Source organism: Lineus longissimus, chromosome 8 (assembly GCF_910592395.1).
Source record: "Lineus longissimus chromosome 8, tnLinLong1.2, whole genome shotgun sequence".
NCBI classification, from domain to species: domain Eukaryota; kingdom Metazoa; phylum Nemertea; class Pilidiophora; order Heteronemertea; family Lineidae; genus Lineus; species Lineus longissimus.
The window spans coordinates 12,840,120-12,859,809 of record NC_088315.1 but is presented as its reverse complement, the minus strand read 5'-3'; the positions used below and the strand labels follow the sequence as shown (position 1 = coordinate 12,859,809).

The 19,690-nt window shown below is 45.6% G+C and overlaps 2 protein-coding genes across 2 annotated transcripts; one reads left to right on the top strand and one right to left on the bottom strand.

The window, feature by feature from the left end:
- Positions 1-16,763: 16,763 nt before the first annotated feature.
- On the top strand, positions 16,764-19,300 carry LOC135492680 (uncharacterized). The gene is made up of 2 exons (XM_064779262.1): positions 16,764-17,271; positions 18,217-19,300. Exons 1-2 carry the CDS (start codon positions 16,955-16,957, stop codon positions 19,148-19,150), a joined length of 1,251 nt encoding a protein of 416 aa, XP_064635332.1. The 5' UTR covers positions 16,764-16,954; the 3' UTR covers positions 19,151-19,300.
- LOC135492681 (uncharacterized) lies at positions 17,279-19,384 on the bottom strand. Its single transcript, XM_064779263.1, has 3 exons — positions 19,294-19,384; positions 17,997-18,159; positions 17,279-17,881 (listed from the first exon to the last, which is right to left on the bottom strand). Exons 1-3 carry the CDS (start codon positions 19,382-19,384, stop codon positions 17,335-17,337), a joined length of 801 nt encoding a protein of 266 aa, XP_064635333.1. The 3' UTR covers positions 17,279-17,334.
- Between the last annotated feature and the right edge of the window lie 306 nt (positions 19,385-19,690).

Genomic DNA, 19,690 nt, shown 5'->3' with positions numbered 1-19,690 from the left:
CGATTGGACAAACTAAGAGCGCAATTTCGAGATCCTGTGATGATAAGTTGTCATTCGACTAGCGATATTACACTACTGGCGATGAAAGTCGGTTGGCGATGGCGCTCGTCGCGACTGATCCCGCTCATTTTGGTTATACAGAGTCGAGATGACCGATTGGACAAACTGAGACCACAATTTCGAGACTCTGTAATGATAAGTTGTCATTCGACTAGCGATATTACACTACTGCGATGAAAGTCGGTCGGCGATTGCGCTCGTCACGACCGATCACGCTCATTTTGCTTATACAGGGACGAGATGTCCAATTCGACAAACTGAGAGCACAATTTCGAGATTCTGTGATGATAAGTTGTCATTCGATAGCGATATTGCACTACTGGCGATGAAAGTTCGTCGGCGATGGTGCTCATCACAACCGATCACGCTCACTTTGGATATGCAGAGTCGTGATGACCGATAGTAAAACTGAAAAGGCAATTTCAAGATTCTGCGATGATAAGTTATATTCGATAGCGATATTGCACTACTGGCGATGAAAGTCGGTTGGCGATGGCGCTCGTCGTGACCGATCACGCTCATTTTGGTTATAAAGAGTCAAGATGGCTGATTCAACAAACTGAGAGCACAATTTCGAGATTCTGCGATAATAAGTTGTCATCCGACTAGCGATATTACACTACAGGCGATGAAAGTCAGTTGGCGATGGCGCTCGTCGCGACTGATCCCGCTCATTTTAGTTATACATAGTCGAGATGACCGATTGAACAAACTGAGACCACAATTTCGAGACTCTGTGATGATAAGTTGTCATTTGACTAGCGATATTGCACTACTGGCGATGAAAGTCGGTCGGCGATGGCGCTTGTCACGACCGATCACGCTCATTTTGGCTTTACAGAGCCAAGATGAACAATTCAACAAATTGAGACCAGAGTTTCGAGATTCTGCGATGATAAGTGGTCATTCGACTAACGATATAAGACTATAGGCAATGATGGTCGGTCGGTGATGGCACTCGTCGCGACCGATCACACTCATTTTGGTTATGCAGAGTCGAGATGCCTGATTGAACAAACTGAGACCACAATTTCAAGATTCTGCGATTATAAGTTGTCATTCGACTAGCGATATTACAATACTGCGATGAAAGTCGGTCCGGCGATTGCGCTCGTCGCGACCGATCACGCTCATTTTGGTTATACAGGGCCGAGATGACCAATTCGACAAACTGAGAGCACAATTTCGTGATTCTGTGATGATAAGTTGTCATTCGATAGCGATATTGCACTACTGGCGATGAAAGTTCGTCGGCGATGGTGCTCATCACGACCGATCACGCTCACTTTGGATATGCAGAGTCGTGATGACCGATAGTAAAACTGAAAAGGGCAATTTCAAGATTTCTGCGATGATAAGTTATATTCGATAGCGATATTGCACTACTGGCGATGAAAGTCGGTTGGCGATGGCGCTCGTCGTGACAGATCACGCTCATTTTGGTTATAAAGAGTCAAGATGGCTGATTCAACAAACTGAGAGCACAATTTCGAGATTCTGCGATAATAAGTTGTCATCCGACTAGCGATATTACACTACAGGCGATGAAAGTCAGTTGGTGTTGGCGCTCGTCGCGACTGATCCCGCTCATTTTAGTTATACATAGTCGAGATGACCGATTGAACAAACTGAGACCACAATTTCGAGACTCTGTGATGATAAGTTGTCATTTGACTAGCGATATTGCACTACTGGCGATGAAAGTCGGTCGGGCGATGGCGCTTGTCACGACCGATCACGCTCATTTTGGCTTTACAGAGCCAAGATGAACAATTCAACAAATTGAGACCAGAGTTTCGAGATTCTGCGATGATAAGTGGTCATTCGACTAACGATATAAGACTATAGGCAATGATGGTCGGTCGGCGATGGCACTTGTCGCGACCGATCACACTCATTTTGGTTATGCAGAGTCGAGATGCCTGATTGAACAAACTGAGACCACAATTTCAAGATTCTGCGATTATAAGTTGTCATTCGACTAACGATATTACAATACTGCGATGAAAGTCGGTCGGCGATTGCGCCCGTCGCGACCGATCACGCTCATTTTGGTTATACAGGGCCGAGATGACCGATTCGACAAACTGAGTGCACAATTTCGAGATTCTGCGATGATAAGTTGTCATTCGATAGCGATATTGCACTACTGGCGATGAAAGTTCGTCGGCGATGGTGCTCGTTGCAACCTATCACACTCATTTTGGTTATACAGAGTCGAGATGACCGATTGGACAAACTGACACCACAATTTCGAGACTCTGTGATGATAAGTTGTCATTCGACTAGCGATCTTGCACTACTGGCGATGAAAGTAGGTCGGCGATGGCGAACGTCGCGACCGATCACGCTCATTTTGGTTATACAGAGTCAAGATGGCTGATTCAACAAACTGAGAGCACAATTTCGAGATTCTGCGATAATAAGTTGTCATCCGACTGGCGATATTACACTACTGGCGATTGAAGTCGGTTAGCGATGGTGCTCGTCGCGACCGATCACGCTCATTTTGGTTATACAGAGTCGAGATGACCGATTGGACAAACTAAGACCGCAATTTCGAGATTCTGTGATGATAAGTTGTCATTCGACTAGCGATATTACACTACTGGCGATGAAAGTCGGTTGGCGATGGCGCTCGTCGCGACTGATCCCGCTCATTTTGGTTATACAGAGTCGAGATGACCGATTGGACTGAGACCACAATTTCGAGACTCTGTGATGATAAGTTGTCATTCGACTAGCGATATTACACTACTGCGATGAAAGTCGGTCGGCGATTGCGCTCGTCACGACCGATCACGCTCATTTTGCTTATACAGGGACGAGATGTCCAATTCGACAAACTGAGAGCACAATTTCGAGATTCTGTGATGATAAGTTGTCATTCGATAGCGATATTGCACTACTGGCGATGAAAGTTCGTCGGCGATGGTGCTCATCACAACCGATCACGCTCACTTTGGATATGCAGAGTCGTGATGACCGATAGTAAAACTGAAAAGGCAATTTCAAGATTCTGCGATGATAAGTTATATTCGATAGCGATATTGCACTACTGGCGATGAAAGTCGGTTGGCGATGGCGCTCGTCGTGACCGATCACGCTCATTTTGGTTATAAAGAGTCAAGATGGCTGATTCAACAAACTGAGAGCACAATTTCGAGATTCTGCGATAATAAGTTGTCATCCGACTAGCGATATTACACTACAGGCGATGAAAGTCAGTTGGCGATGGCGCTCGTCGCGACTGATCCCGCTCATTTTAGTTATACATAGTCGAGATGACCGATTGAACAAACTGAGACCACAATTTCGAGACTCTGTGATGATAAGTTGTCATTTGACTAGCGATATTGCACTACTGGCGATGAAAGTCGGTCGGCGATGGCGCTTGTCACGACCGATCACGCTCATTTTGGCTTTACAGAGCCAAGATGAACAATTCAACAAATTGAGACCAGAGTTTCGAGATTCTGCGATGATAAGTGGTCATTCGACTAACGATATAAGACTATAGGCAATGATGGTCGGTCGGTGATGGCACTCGTCGCGACCGATCACACTCATTTTGGTTATGCAGAGTCGAGATGCCTGATTGAACAAACTGAGACCACAATTTCAAGATTCTGCGATTATAAGTTGTCATTCGACTAGCGATATTACAATACTGCGATGAAAGTCGGTCGGCGATTGCGCTCGTCGCGACCGATCACGCTCATTTTGGTTATACAGGGCCGAGATGACCAATTCGACAAACTGAGAGCACAATTTCGTGATTCTGTGATGATAAGTTGTCATTCGATAGCGATATTGCACTACTGGCGATGAAAGTTCGTCGGCGATGGTGCTCATCACGACCGATCACGCTCACTTTGGATATGCAGAGTCGTGATGACCGATAGTAAAACTGAAAAGGCAATTTCAAGATTCTGCGATGATAAGTTATATTCGATAGCGATATTGCACTACTGGCGATGAAAGTCGGTTGGCGATGGCGCTCGTCGTGACAGATCACGCTCATTTTGGTTATAAAGAGTCAAGATGGCTGATTCAACAAACTGAGAGCACAATTTCGAGATTCTGCGATAATAAGTTGTCATCCGACTAGCGATATTACACTACAGGCGATGAAAGTCAGTTGGTGTTGGCGCTCGTCGCGACTGATCCCGCTCATTTTAGTTATACATAGTCGAGATGACCGATTGAACAAACTGAGACCACAATTTCGAGACTCTGTGATGATAAGTTGTCATTTGACTAGCGATATTGCACTACTGGCGATGAAAGTCGGTCGGCGATGGCGCTTGTCACGACCGATCACGCTCATTTTGGCTTTACAGAGCCAAGATGAACAATTCAACAAATTGAGACCAGAGTTTCGAGATTCTGCGATGATAAGTGGTCATTCGACTAACGATATAAGACTATAGGCAATGATGGTCGGTCGGCGATGGCACTTGTCGCGACCGATCACACTCATTTTGGTTATGCAGAGTCGAGATGCCTGATTGAACAAACTGAGACCACAATTTCAAGATTCTGCGATTATAAGTTGTCATTCGACTAACGATATTACAATACTGCGATGAAAGTCGGTCGGCGATTGCGCCCGTCGCGACCGATCACGCTCATTTTGGTTATACAGGGCCGAGATGACCGATTCGACAAACTGAGTGCACAATTTCGAGATTCTGCGATGATAAGTTGTCATTCGATAGCGATATTGCACTACTGGCGATGAAAGTTCGTCGGCGATGGTGCTCGTTGCAACCTATCACACTCATTTTGGTTATACAGAGTCGAGATGACCGATTGGACAAACTGACACCACAATTTCGAGACTCTGTGATGATAAGTTGTCATTCGACTAGCGATCTTGCACTACTGGCGATGAAAGTAGGTCGGCGATGGCGAACGTCGCGACCGATCACGCTCATTTTGGTTATACAGAGTCAAGATGGCTGATTCAACAAACTGAGAGCACAATTTCGAGATTCTGCGATAATAAGTTGTCATCCGACTGGCGATATTACACTACTGGCGATTGAAGTCGGTTAGCGATGGTGCTCGTCGCGACCGATCACGCTCATTTTGGTTATACAGAGTCGAGATGACCGATTGGACAAACTAAGACCGCAATTTCGAGATCCTGTGATGATAAGTTGTCATTCGACTAGCGATATTACACTACTGGCGATGAAAGTCTGTTGGCGATGGCGCTCGTCGCGACTGATCCCGCTCATTTTGGTTATACAGAGTCGAGATGACCGATTGGACAAACTGAGACCACAATTTCGAGACTCTGTAATGATAAGTTGTCATTCGACTAGCGATATTACACTACTGCGATGAAAGTCGGTCGGCGATTGCGCTCGTCGCGACCGATCACGCTCATTTTGCTTATACAGGGCCGAGATGTCCAATTCAACAAACTGAGAGCACAATTTCGAGATTCTGTGATGATAAGTTGTCATTCGATAGCGATATTGCACTACTGGCGATGAAAGTCGGTCGGCGATGGCGCTCGTCGCGACTGATCACACTCATTTTAGTTTTACAGAGCCAAAATGACCAAATTCGACAAACTGAGACCACAATTTCAAGATTCTGCGATGATAAGTTGTCATTCGATAGCGATATTACACTACTGGCAATGAAAGTTGGTCGGCGATGGCGATCGTCCCGACCGATCACGCTCATTTTGGTTATAGAGGGCCGAGATGACCGATTCGACAAACTGAGAGCACAATTTCGTGATTCTGCGATGATAAGTTGTTATTCAACTAGCGATATTACACTACTGTGATGAAAGTCGGTCGGCGATGGCGCTCGTCGCGACTGATCATGCTCATTTTGCTTATACAGGGCCGAGATGACCAATTCGACAAACTGAGAGCACAATTTCGTGATTCTGTGATGATAAGTTGTCATTCGATAGCGATATTGCACTACTGGCGATGAAAGTTCGTCGGCGATGGTGCTCATCACAACCGATCACGCTCACTTTGGATATGCAGAGTCGTGATGACCGATAGTAAAACTGAAAATGCAATTTCAAGATTCTGCGATGATAAGTTATATTCGATAGCGATATTGCACTACTGGCGATGAAAGTCGGTTGGCGATGGCGCTCGTCGTGACCGATCACGCTCATTTTGGTTATAAAGAGTCAAGATGGCTGATTCAACAAACTGAGAGCACAATTTCGAGATTCTGCGATAATAAGTTGTCATCCGACTAGCGATATTACACTACAGGCGATGAAAGTCAGTTGGCGATGGCGCTCGTCGCGACTGATCCCGCTCATTTTAGTTATACATAGTCGAGATGACCGATTGAACAAACTGAGACCACAATTTCGAGACTCTGTGATGATAAGTTGTCATTTGACTAGCGATATTGCACTACTGGCGATGAAAGTCGGTCGGCGATGGCACTTGTCACGACCGATCACGCTGATTTTGGCTTTACAGAGCCAAGATGAACAATTCAACAAATTGAGACCAGAGTTTCGAGATTCTGCGATGATAAGTGGTCAGTCGACAAACGATATAAGACTATAGGCAATGATTGTCGGTCGGCGATGGCACTCGTCGCGACCGATCACACTCATTTTGGTTATGCAGAGTCGAGATGCCTGATTGAACAAACTGAGACCACAATTTCAAGATTCTGCGATTATAAGTTGTCATTCGACTAGCGATATTACAATACTGCGATGAATGTCGGTCGGCGATTGCGCTCGTCGCGACCGATCACGCTCATTTTGGTTATACAGGGCCGAGATGACCGATTCGACAAACTGAGTGCACAATTTTGAGATTCTGCGATGATAAGTTGTCATTCGATAGCGATATTGCACTACTGGCGATGAAAGTTCGTCGGCGATGGTGCTCATCACGACCGATCACGCTCACTTTGGATATGCAGAGTCGTGATGACCGATGGTAAAACTGAAAAGGCAATTTCAAGATTCTGCGATGATAAGTTATATTCGATAGCGATATTGCACTACTGGCGATGAAAGTCGGTTGGCGATGGCGCTCATCGTGACCGATCACGCTCATTTTGGTTATACAGAGTCAAGATGGCTGATTCAACAAACTGAGAGCACAATTTCGAGATTCTGCGATAATAAGTTGTCATCCGACTAGCGATATTACACTACTGGCGATGAAAGTCGGTTGGCGATGGCGCTCGTCGTGACCAATCACGCTCATTTTGCTTAAAGAGTCGAGTTGCCCGATTGGAGAAACTGAGACCGCCATTTCGAGATTCTGCGATGATAAGTGGTCATTCGACAAACAATATAAGACTACTGGCAATGATGGTCGGTCGGCGATGGCGCTCGTCGCGACCGATCACGCTCATTTTGGTTATACAGAGTCGAGATGCCCGATTGAACAAACAGAGAACACAATTTCGAGATTCTGCGATGATAAGTTGTCATTCAATAGCGATATTGCACTACTGGCGATGAAAGTCAGTTGGCGATGGCGCTCGTCGCGACCGATCACGCTCATTTTGGTTATACAGGGTGAAGATGGCTAATTCGACAAACTGAGAGCACAATTTCGAGATTCTGCAATGATAAGTTGTCATTCGACTAGCGATATTACACTACTGGCGATGAAAGTCGGTCGGCGATGGCGCTCGTTGCGACTGATCACACTCATTTTAGTTTTACAGAGCCAAAATGACCAAATTCGACAAACTGAGACCACAATTTCAAGATTCTGCGATGATAAGTTGCATTCGATAGCGACATTGCACCTCTGGCGATGAAAGTCGGTCGGCGATGGCGCTCGTCGCGACCGATCTTGTTCATTGTGGTTATACGGGGCCGAAATAACGAATTCGACAAACTGAGACCACAATTTCAAGATTCTGCGATGATAAGTTGTCATTCGATAGCGATATTACACTACTGGCAATGAAAGTTGGTCGGCGATGGTGCTCGTCGCAACCTATCACGCTCATTTTGGTTATACAGGGTGAAGATGGCTAATTCGACAAACTGAGAGCACAATTTCGAGATTCTGCAATGATAAGTTGTCATTCGACTAGCGATATTACACTACTGGCGATGAAAGTCGGTCGGCGATGGCGCTCGTCGCGACTGATCACACTCATTTTAGTTTTGCAGAGCCAAAATGACCAAATTCGACAAACTGAGAGCACAATTTCGAGATTCTGCAATGATGATTTACTCGATAGCGATATTGCACTACTGGCGATGAAAGTCGGTCGGCGATGGCGCTCGTTGCGACCGATCTTGTTTATTGTGGTTATACGGGGCCGAAATGACGAATTCGACAAACTGAGACCACAATTTCAAGATTCTGCGATGATAAGTTGTCATTCGATAGCGATATTACACTACTGGCAATGAAAGTTGGTCGGCGATGGTGCTCGTCGCAACCGATCACGCTTATTTTGGTTATACAGAGTCGAGATGACCGATTGGACAAACTGACACCACAATTTCGAGACTCTGTGATGATAAGTTGTCATTCGACTAGCGATCTTGCACTACTGGCGATGAAAGTCGGTCGGCGATGGCGAACGTCGCGACTGATCACGCTCATTTTGGTTATACAGAGTCAAGATGGCTGATTCAACAAACTGAGAGCACAATTTCGAGATTCTGCGATAATAAGTTGTCATCCGACTGGCGATATTACACTACTGGCGATGGAAGTCGGTTGGCGATGGTGCTCGTCGCGACCGATCACGCTCATTTTGGTTATACAGAGTCGAGATGACCGATTGGACAAACTAAGACCGCAATTTCGAGATCCTGTGATGATAAGTTGTCATTCAACAAGCGATATTACACTATTGGCGATGAAAGTCGGTTGGCAATGGCGCTCGTCGCGACTGATCCCGCTCAATTTGGTTATACAGAGTCGAGATGACCGATTGGACAAACTGAGACCACAATTTCGAGACTCTGTAATGATAAGTTGTCATTCGACTAGCGATATTACACTACTGCGATGAAAGTCGGTCGGCGATTGCGCTCGTCGCGACCGATCACGCTCATTTTGCTTATACAGGGCCGAGATGTCCAATTCGACAAACTGAGAGCACAATTTCGAGATTCTGTGATGATAAGTTGTCATTCGATAGCGATATTGCACTACTGGCGATGAAAGTTCGTCGGCGATGGTGCTCATCACGACCGATCACGCTCACTTTGGATATGCAGAGTCGTGATGACCGATGGTAAAACTGAAAAGGCTATTTCAAGATTATTTGATGATAAGTTATATTCGATAGCGATATTGCACTACTGGCGATGAAAGTCGGTTGGCGATGGCGCTCGTCGTGACCGATCACGCTCATTTTGGTTACACAGAGTCAAGATGGCTGATTCAACAAACTGAGAGCACAATTTCGAGATTCTGCGATAATAAGTTGTCATCCGACTAGCGATATTACACTACTGGCGATGAAAGTTGGTCAGCGATGGCGATCGTCGTGACCGATCACGCTCATTTTGGTTATAAAGAGTCGAGATGACCGATTGGACAAACTGAGACCGCAATTTCGAGATTCTGCGACGATAAGTTGTCATTTGACTAACGATATAAGACTACTGGCGATGATGGTCGGTTGGCGATGGCGCTTGTCACGACCGATCACGCTCATTTTGGTTATACAGAGCCGAGATGACCAATTCAACAAATTGAGACCAGAGTTTCGAGATTCTGCGATGATAAGTGGTCATTCGACTAACGATATAAGACTATAGGCGATGATGGTCGGTCGGCGATGGCGCTCGTCGCGACCGATCACGCTCATTTTGGTTATACAGAGTCGAGATGCTCGATTGAACAAACAGAGAACACAATTTCGAGATTCTGCGATGATAAGTTGTCATTCAATAGCGATATTGCACTACTGGCGATGAAAGTCAGTTGGCGATGGCGCTCGTCGCGACCGATCACGCTCATTTTGGTTATACAGGGTGAAGATGGCTAATTCGACAAACTGAGAGCACAATTTCGAGATTCTGCAATGATAAGTTGTCATTCGACTAGCGATATTACACTACTGGCGATGAAAGTCGGTCGGCGATGGCGCTCGTCCCGACTGATCACACTCATTTTAGTTTTACAAAGCGAAAATGACCAAATTCGACAAACTGAGAGCACAATTTCGAGATTCTGCAATGATAAGTTGCATTCGATAGCGATATTGCACTACTGGCGATAAAAGTCGGTCGGCGATGGCGCTCGTCGCGACCGATCTTGTTTATTGTGGTTATACGGGGCCGAAATGACGAATTCGACAAACTGAGACCACAATTTCAAGATTCTGCGATGATAAGTTGTCATTCGATAGCGATATCACACTATTGGCGATGAAAATTGGTCGGCGATGCACTCGTCGCGACCGATCACGCTCATTTTGGTTATACAGGGTCGAGATGACCGATTCGACAATCTGAGAGCACAATTTCGAGATTCTGCGATGATAAGTTGTCATTCGACTAGCGATATTACACTACTGCGATGAAAGTCGGTCGGCGATGGCGCTTGTCGCGACCGATCACGCTCATTTTGCTTATACAGGGCCGAGATGACAAATTCGACAAACTGAGAGTACAATTTCGTGATTCTGTGATGATAAGTTGTCATTCGATAGCGATATTGCACTACTGGCGATGAAAGTTCGTCGGCGATGGTGCTCATCACGACCGATCACGCTCACTTTAGATATGCAGAGTTGTGATGACCGATGGTAAAACTGAAAAGGCAATTTCAAGATTCTGCGATGATAAGTTATATTCGATAGCGATATTGCACTACTGGCGATGAAAGTCGGTTGGCGATGGCGCTCGTCGTGACCGAGCACGCTCATTTTGGTTATACAGAGTCAAGATGGCTGATTCAACAAACTGAGAGCACAATTTCGAGATTCTGCGATAATAAGTTGTCATCCGACTAGCGATATTACACTACTGGCAATGAAAGTCGGTTGGCGATGGCGCTCGTCGCGACCAATCACGCTCATTTTGCTTAAAGAGTCGAGATGCCCGATTGGAGAAACTGAGACCGCCATTTCGAGATTCTGCGATGATAAGTGGTCATTCGACTAACGATATAAGACTACTGGCATTGATGGTCGGTCAGCGATGGCGCTCGTCGCGACCGATCACGCTCATTTTGGTTATACAGAGTCGAGATGCCTGATTGAACAAACAGAGAACACAATTTCGAGATTCTGCGATGATAAGTTGTCATTCAATAGCGATATTGCACTACTGGCGATGAAAGTCAGTTGGCGATGGCGCTTGTCGTGACCGATCACGCTCATTTTGGTTATACAGGGTGAAGATGGCTAATTCGACAAACTGAGAGCACAATTTCGAGATTCTGCAATGATTAGTTGTCATTCGACTAGCGATATTACACTACTGGTGATGAAAGTCGGTCGGCTATGGCGCTCGTCGCGACTGATCACACTCATTTTAGTTTTACAGAGCCAAAATGACCAAATTCGACAAACTGAGACCACAATTTCAAGATTCTGCGATGATAAGTTGTCATTCGATAGCGATATTACACTACTGGCAATGAAAGTTGGTCGGCGATGGTGCTCGTCGCGACCGATCACGCTCATTTTGGTTATACAGAGTGGAGATGACCGATTGGACAAACTGAGACCGCAATTTCGAGATTCTGTGATGATGAGTTGTCATTCGACTAGCGATATTACACTACTGGCGATGAAAGTCGGTTGGCGATAGCGCTCGTCGCGACTGATCCCGCTCATTTTGGTTATACAGAGTCGAGATGACCGATTGGACAAACTGACACCACAATTTCGAGACTCTGTGATGATAAGTTGTCATTCGACTGGCGATAATGCACTACTGGCGATGAAAGTCGGTCGGCGATGGCGATCGATCACGCTCATTTTGGTTATACAGGGCCGAGATGACCGATTCGACAAACTGAGAGCACAATTTCGTGATTCTGCGATGATAAGTTGTCATTCAACTAGCGATATTACACTACTGCGATGAAAGTCGGTCGGCGATGGCGCTCGTCGCGACCGATCATGCTCATTTTGCTTATACAGGGCCGAGATGACCAATTCGACGAACTGAGAGCACAATTTCGAGATTCTGTGATGATAAGTTGTCATTCGATAGCGATATTGCACTACTGGCGATGAAAGTTCGTCGGCGATGGTGCTGATCACGACCGATCACGCTCACTTTGGATATGCAGAGTCGTGATGACCGATAGTAAAACTGAAAAGGCAATTTCAAGATTCTGCGATGATAAGTTATATTCGATTGCGATATTGCACTACTGGCGATGAAAGGCGGTTGGGGATGGCGCTCGTCGTGACCGATCACGCTCATTTTGGTTATAAAGAGTCAAGATGGCTGATTCAACAAACTGAGAGCACAATTTCGAGATTCTGCGATAATAAGTTGTCATCCGACTAGCGTTATTACACTACTGGCGATGAAAGTCGGTTGGCGATGGCGCTCGTCGCGACCAATCACGCTCATTTTGCTTAAAGAGTCGATATGCCCGATTGGAGAAACTGAGACCGCCATTTCAAGATTCTGCGATGATAAGTGGTCATTCGACTAACGATATAAGACTACTGGAAATGATGGTCGGTCGGCGATGGCGCTCGTCGCGACCGATCACGCTCATTTTGGTTATATAGAGTCGAGATGCCCGATTGAACAAACAGAGAACACAATTTCGAGATTCTGCGATGATAAGTTGTCATTCAATAGCGATATTGCACTACTGGCGATGAAAGTCAGTTGGCGATGGCGCTCGTCGCGACCGATCACGCTCATTTTGCTTATACAGGGCCGAGATGTCCAATTCGACAAACTGAGAGCACAATTTCGAGATTCTGTGATGATAAGTTGTCATTCGATATTGCACTACTGGCGATGAAAGTTCGTCGGCGATGGTGCTCATCACGACCGATCACGCTCACTTTGGATATGCAGAGTCGTGATGACCGATGGTAAAACTGAAAAGGCTATTTCAAGATTATTTGATGATAAGTTATATTCGATAGCGATATTGCACTACTGGCGATGAAAGTCGGTTGGCGATGGCGCTCGTCGTGACCGATCACGCTCATTTTGGTTATACAGAGTCAAGATTGCTGATTCAACAAACTGAGAGCACAATTTCGAGATTCTGCGATAATAAGTTGTCATCCGACTAGCGATATTACACTACTGGCGATGAAAGTCGGTTCACAGTGCAGCTATATCGTCAAATCCATGGTATTCTCTGTAGCTTTTGAGTTCACCGCGACGTGACGTTGTTAGCTCTGATGACGCGCTGTGCCAAGCTAGTGACGTCACGACCACTCTCCAAGTCGCCACTACGCGCTCCATTGCGCTTGCCCAGGTCTGCGCGTTTTGGAGATCGTAATGACGCGACGCTAGTGACGTCACGACCACTCTCCAAGTCGCCACTACGCGCTCCATTGCGCTTGCCCAGGTCCGCGCGTTTTGGAGATCGTAATGACGCGACGGCGTTTTTTTAGCCAACCATGGCAAACAATTCAAAAAGTTACAATGTTATCATGCATGGCCGTTGCCTGTACTTTTAGAAACGAATGATACATTGTAGCTAATCACGCCTTATCTCTGTACAAATGTACAGTGCATGTCTCCTTGGGCAAGAGAGTTTGGACTTCGATTGAAATCCAATGCATGGGATATTGTTGAGCACTTTTGTGTACCTAAGGTTGATGATTATCGCTGTTGATGTACTAAAATTTGTGTACCCGTAGTTTAAGTTGCTCTCTGAATAAAAAAAGTACAATCTTGAGACATATACGGGCGAGTTCTCGTTGAAGTATTTGTATCTGAAAGAGTCTAATGAGCAGCGAGGCCAGGGGTGTTTGGGAACAACTCTTCCAGGGAAGGTGAATGATTTTGGCGCGGGGCAACATGTCAGGCCTCTTAGAGCGGGAAGCAAAATACGTGTACAACAAAAGTAATAATGTCCAGTCCTCAACCTGGCCCTGAAGGACTCGACTGAAGTAACCTCCCCCACCCCACATCCCCCACACACACACCCATTAACTGACCCTCAAGGATTTGGCGGGTAATTTGAATGATTTCTGTTTTGAACAATGGAGAACCTCAAGGAAGAAGTCACTGGAGCTTTCTCCAATTTTCGGAGAAAGTTTCAATCGAAAATTGTTGATGCGGAGGAAATGTCAAGGTTTGTGGCATTCAGCCACGAACTGGACGGAGTTTTGGCCTGCCTGACGGCGAAGTACGCCCCGAGTGTTGGGCGAGCTGAGTCCAGGAGGCACCAGCTAGTACAGGTAAACATCGAATTCAAGTTATTTTATCACTCAATATGGCCCATAGGGCGAACAGAGCATTTATGAGAGAGAGCATTATGAAACATTTGATTTTTATACATAGTGGGCGGCAAAGACGTGACTTCGACAGCCAAGCCGAAAATACCCGAAGGTTTCCAAATGGTTGTTCGTAAAAAAACGGTGGACCGCACTTACGTCATTTCACATATTTGTTCATCGAGGGAAGCAATATAATCAACTAAGAATTGAAAAACAGCGGTCATAAATCTTTGTAGGCGTTGTTTTCGTTCAGAAGCACGATTAATAAGCCATGAGCTGGAATGTAGAGCCAGCATAACTGACCTAGGGGACCATAACATCATCACCTTCACCGCCTGGGATGAGACGCTCTGCACGAATCGAATCTATTTGATTGTGGCGGGAACTGGAGGGCGGCAATGGGCAAACACGCCAAAAAATGATATTGTAAAGTTTAGATGGTGGTGGGGGGGAGCTTTTTCGCGGGTTTGGATGCAGCTTATTACTAGTAACGCAGGCTAGGCCTAATCAGTTAGGCTAATGCTTGATTCCTGGCCGAAGAAATTACAACAGAGGTTGGCCCAGTCAAAATGTTAACCTCCCCTTTCTATGAAGATGAAGTGTTCACTAATCAGGGGCGTAGCTAGCGGGGGCAGGGGGCAAATGCCCCCCCCCCGAGGGTCAGTCATTTTGCCCCCCCCCAAAAAAGCTGGCTACGCCCCTGCTAATAATGGGCTTGTGGTATTCGACTCGATGACTCGACGACGCGATGGCTCGATGACGCGATCGTTGCTATGGATTTTGCTAAAATACGGAATCCCATGATCCTGGTCTCCGGGCTACCGCTGCAACAGCAGAGGTTTTAGCTCGGCCTTTCCCATACCCAGCTACGGTATGTGGAAGGATGTGCCCCTCCCCCCCCCCCCCCCCCAGCCATGGCCACTGAAGATTGGTCCCCGCGATTGATTTTGATATTTAAAGGACTCGCGGAAGTTTCATAGCATGCAAAATGACTGGAGATTTAATTGACAAACAAGCTTCTAGTGGCCAATGTCAGATGTCATGTGGTAGTCTGTCAACAATCGGAATTTCGCATATGTGCAGTTTTTTAGACTCAGTCACTCAGTCCCTCTTCCGTCCCTTGACATCTGCCCCCCCCCCCCCCATACATCAGCCCCTCTACATGCTTTCCGAAATTGGTGGCTTGCATTGGAACTAGCCTAACTTTTTCCCCCTTGTCCGTCATTAAAGGCATTCAAGTGTGTTGGTCAACCATGACTATCTCCTTTGTCCCTCCACCACAGGCCTAGTTTCCCCTTATGACATCACTATTTCGGACACTCAGCGCCCCATTTCTGGTGTATAGGACATTTAATATTGCCGTGCTGAACGGATATCCAGAGCCAACCTTGTCTCCAGGAACTCGCGTGTCATTTTAACATTGGAATTTCTGCTCGTAAAGAACCTGGGTAGGAGGTTGATCTGAACCAGCTATATTTAGGTGTATTTAGCTGTATTGACGGTAAAGATACCAGTGGCTTGCATAGCAACATGGCGCATGGTTTTATCAAAAATGCGAACTTGTAGGAAACGAAAAATGGTCGGATTAGATACGGTGAAAACAGCTGGAAAGGGGTTGGTAATGATCGGTTCTTTTTTATTTTCCTCCACTTATGATTCTATGTATAAATTACAGTCCAAGCAGTGATATTCTTTAAAAAGATTCCAACTTGATCGCGTCATCGAGTCATCGCGTCGTCGAGTCATCGAGTCGAATACCACAAGCCCTAATAATGTGTCAAATATTATACCGCTTCAGCATGTCTTTGTTATTTCAGATTTATCCTGCTGTAATTAAGGAGATTGGGCTGGTCCACAAACAGCTGCTCCGGCTGATGAGGGCAAATGCCCCAAGGAGGAATGTCTGAATTTTTCGGTAAATATTATAGAGCATGACTTGCTTCAAAGTGCTTTTAATTCTTATTTGCTTAAGTACACTATAGGATAAGGACCTGATACAGAAAAGGCAAGAAGTTATTGGAAGGCCTAGTCCTGTGTTTCTATAAACGTGGTCCCAGTAAAGAACAACAGGGCCCAAGGGCCTGGCGCTCAGCTGGATGACCTAATAACATAGGACTGAGGGTGTAAAGTAGTAAATATCAGCTTTATACTACTGTTTGAAGGTCAAGAGAACACGTTATACCACTAAAGGCCCGTCTCCATTAGAGCGTTTTTGCGCTCGCCGAAAAACGACGCGTTTCTGCGCGTCGTTTTGCGCAGCGGTGGTAATTCTTGGAAGGGGTCTCCATTATCGCGTTTCTAAAGGCCCGTCTCCATTAGAGCGTTTTTGCGCTCGCCGAAAAACGACGCGTTTCTGCGCGTCGTTTTGCGCAGCGGTGGTAATTCTTGGAAGGGGTCTCCATTATCGCGTTTCTTAAGAGCGTTATTCGCGCGTATAAAAAGTGACATGGGCTTGGTCCGGGAACATTCAGTCAAGCCTGGTTCATGGTGAGAGCCACAGTAAACTACAAAAATGCCCGCTTGGTCGTCTGATTCCTCAGATTCTGATATCGAGGTGTTAACCCTTTACCTTTATGACGGACGAAGGAAGAGGAAACGAAGACATCAGTACTGGGTGCATCCCATCTTGAAGGAAAGAGCAGTATATGGTGAATACCATCATCTTGTGAAGAAACTGTTTGGGTATGAGGACAAGTTTTTCCTGTACTTTCGAATGATGCCTGAACATTTCAACTTGCTTTTGGATAACGTAAAGGGCTACATAACGAAGGAATACACGGCATTCAGGAGGCCGATTGGACCTGAGGAACGACTAGCAATATGTTTGAGGTAAGAAAGTAATTTTCATCAAATTTTTAATCAATTGTTGTTCCATACAAACATTTCTGGAAGTTACATTAAATTTGGAGCATTCCAATTTGTCGAATTGCTTGATTGTTGTTGCATCTGGCCCATACCCATGCACGAACCAACATTGGAGAAGCCGGTCGAGGTGGATGGGTTACCCTGGATATGCTGGGATGCTTGGTTGCCACTGCTCCCGTAGATTACATGCATTTCGGCCTCATGCACTAAACCATGAATTTTGAACATGATGCTGGATCTAATTTGTGGCGGAAACTTTTTGATACTCGCAATCATTGATTTCATAAAGTCAGAAATATTTTCATCCTCATCCGGTTGTTTTGGCTTCTTTTCATTCTTGCTTTTGATGTAAGAAACTATGGCGTCATCCACCTCAGATGCTGGTTTTGAAGCCTTTTTCTTTTGTTGGCATCTGGGTTTTGGTGCAGCGAATGTTTCTGGTTGTTTGTCATTGTATTCCGATGAGGTTCCATCACCCAACTCGAGTTCGTCTTCGGCATTGCTATTATCAATCGGAATATCATCGCCTGCTTCAATTGTATCTGTATCAAGGTCCTCAAGATTGCCAGAAGACCTGCAATACAAAGAAATATATTATCAAGGAGCTGAGCTACATGTATAACATTTCCTTGACATATCCTATTGTGCTATCATACATTGTAATGTGATTGAAATTTTTTTTTACGTACTTGCGGTTCTCCATATGTGGCCTCAGGAACTCCAACATCTTTGCATACTTGTATTCCTTCTTGGGTTTCGTCCTGCCCTGACCACTTTTCGGTATGGGAATGGCATCTAAATATTTCCTAATAGCGTCGCGGACACTCTTCCACTTCGTCTTCGCAAGTCCAACTTGAACGTTATAAAAAGAAATTATTGTTAAAACATTTTTTACTATCATGATTTCAGGTTCCTCGCCACCGGGGATTCGTACAAGACCATTGCCTTCAGCTACTACGTTGGAGTACATACCGTATCGAAAATTATTCAGGAAACGTGCCAGGCTATTTGGGATGCTCTGCAGCCAATGTATATGCCACAACCAAACAGAGCGCAATGGGAAGACATAGCAGATGGGTTTGGACGCAAATGGCAATTTCCCTGTTGCCTGGGAGCGATGGATGGCAAGCACGTACAGATTTTTGCACCAGCAAATTCTGGGACTTTGTACTTTAATTACAAGAAAACCTTTTCTGTGGTACTGCTTGCACTTGTTGACTGGAACTATTGCTTCACAGTCATTGACGTCGGCAGCTACGGTTCAAATAGTGATGGGGGAATCTTCAAAAGGAGTACCCTTGGTAAGAAGCTGATGAATGGGACCCTCGAGATCCCAGCTAACAAATGCCTTCCTGGGGCAGAACAACGAGTCGAACCAGTTCCACACGTCGTGGTAGGGGATGAGGCATTTCCGGCTATGGAAAACCTCCTTCGCCCTTTCCCTGGAAAGAACTTAAGGGACGATCAAAGAATTTTCAATTATCGGCTTTCCAGGGCCAGAAGGATATCAGAAAATGCCTTCGGTATCCTTGCTAATCGGTGGAGGCTCTACCATCGGAAAATTCCTTTGAGCGCTGAAAGTGTTGATATTGTTGTGAAGGCCACTTGTGTATTGCACAACATGTTACAGAACAGGGGTGTTCCAGTTCCTGTCAGACCAGTTACGGATGATGTCACGCCTGACGAAGAGGATACGTGTGATGGAATCCTGAACGATTTGGAAAAATCTGGCCATCGGCAAAAGAAAGATGCTCTCATGGTCCGAGAAGCGTACAAGGACTACTTTAGTTCTAGAGCTGGGGCAGTTCCTTGGCAAAACCAAGTGTGTTTCGGGGAGGACTAGAAAGTTGGCGACCACTAGAGACTGAAAGCTGCAAACCTCCAAGGTGGGGGTCCATGGTCTGGTGGGGGTGGTACACGGACTGAGTGGGGCGGGGCTCTCAACTTCTGTTAAATCAATATGCTTCAAAATAAACTTGAACTTACCTGTTAAATTAGCTTTATCACCAATTTGCTTCCATACCCTTTCTTTCCTTTCAGTATCTTTGAATTCGGCTAGGGACTTATCATATATCATTGGGTGCTTTTCGATCTCAAAAATGAGTCTTTCTATCAAGTCACCTGGCATGATGCTACCTACAACCACAACTGCACAGTCCGAGTGCTTTCAGGGGGCAATGCACGGAATAAAGTGGATATGACTGAATTTATGTGTCAAATGACCGCCGAGTAAATACGCTTTGAATGCTATTTTTGCATTCTTATTTAATCCGCCGGCGGTGTCCGTCGAGCAGAAATTGATTAAGTTATCCGCTACGCTCTTGTGGATAGGGGTAAAGGAAAATCAATTAGAGCAATCGAAGCGGATTTCCGCGCGTATAAT

Coding starts and splice junctions, on each gene's coding strand:
- LOC135492681 (XM_064779263.1), bottom strand. CDS start 19,384: ATGATATATGATAAGTCCCTAGCCGAATTCAAAGATACTGAAAGGAAA. Junction 18,160..19,293: donor TGATAAAGCTAATTTAACAG/GTAAGTTCAAGT, acceptor ATAACGTTCAAG/TTGGACTTGCGAAGACGAAG. Junction 17,882..17,996: donor CCACATATGGAGAACCGCAA/GTACGTAAAAAA, acceptor TTTGTATTGCAG/GTCTTCTGGCAATCTTGAGG.
- LOC135492680 (XM_064779262.1), top strand. CDS start 16,955: ATGCCCGCTTGGTCGTCTGATTCCTCAGATTCTGATATCGAGGTGTTA. Junction 17,272..18,216: donor CGACTAGCAATATGTTTGAG/GTAAGAAAGTAA, acceptor TCATGATTTCAG/GTTCCTCGCCACCGGGGATT.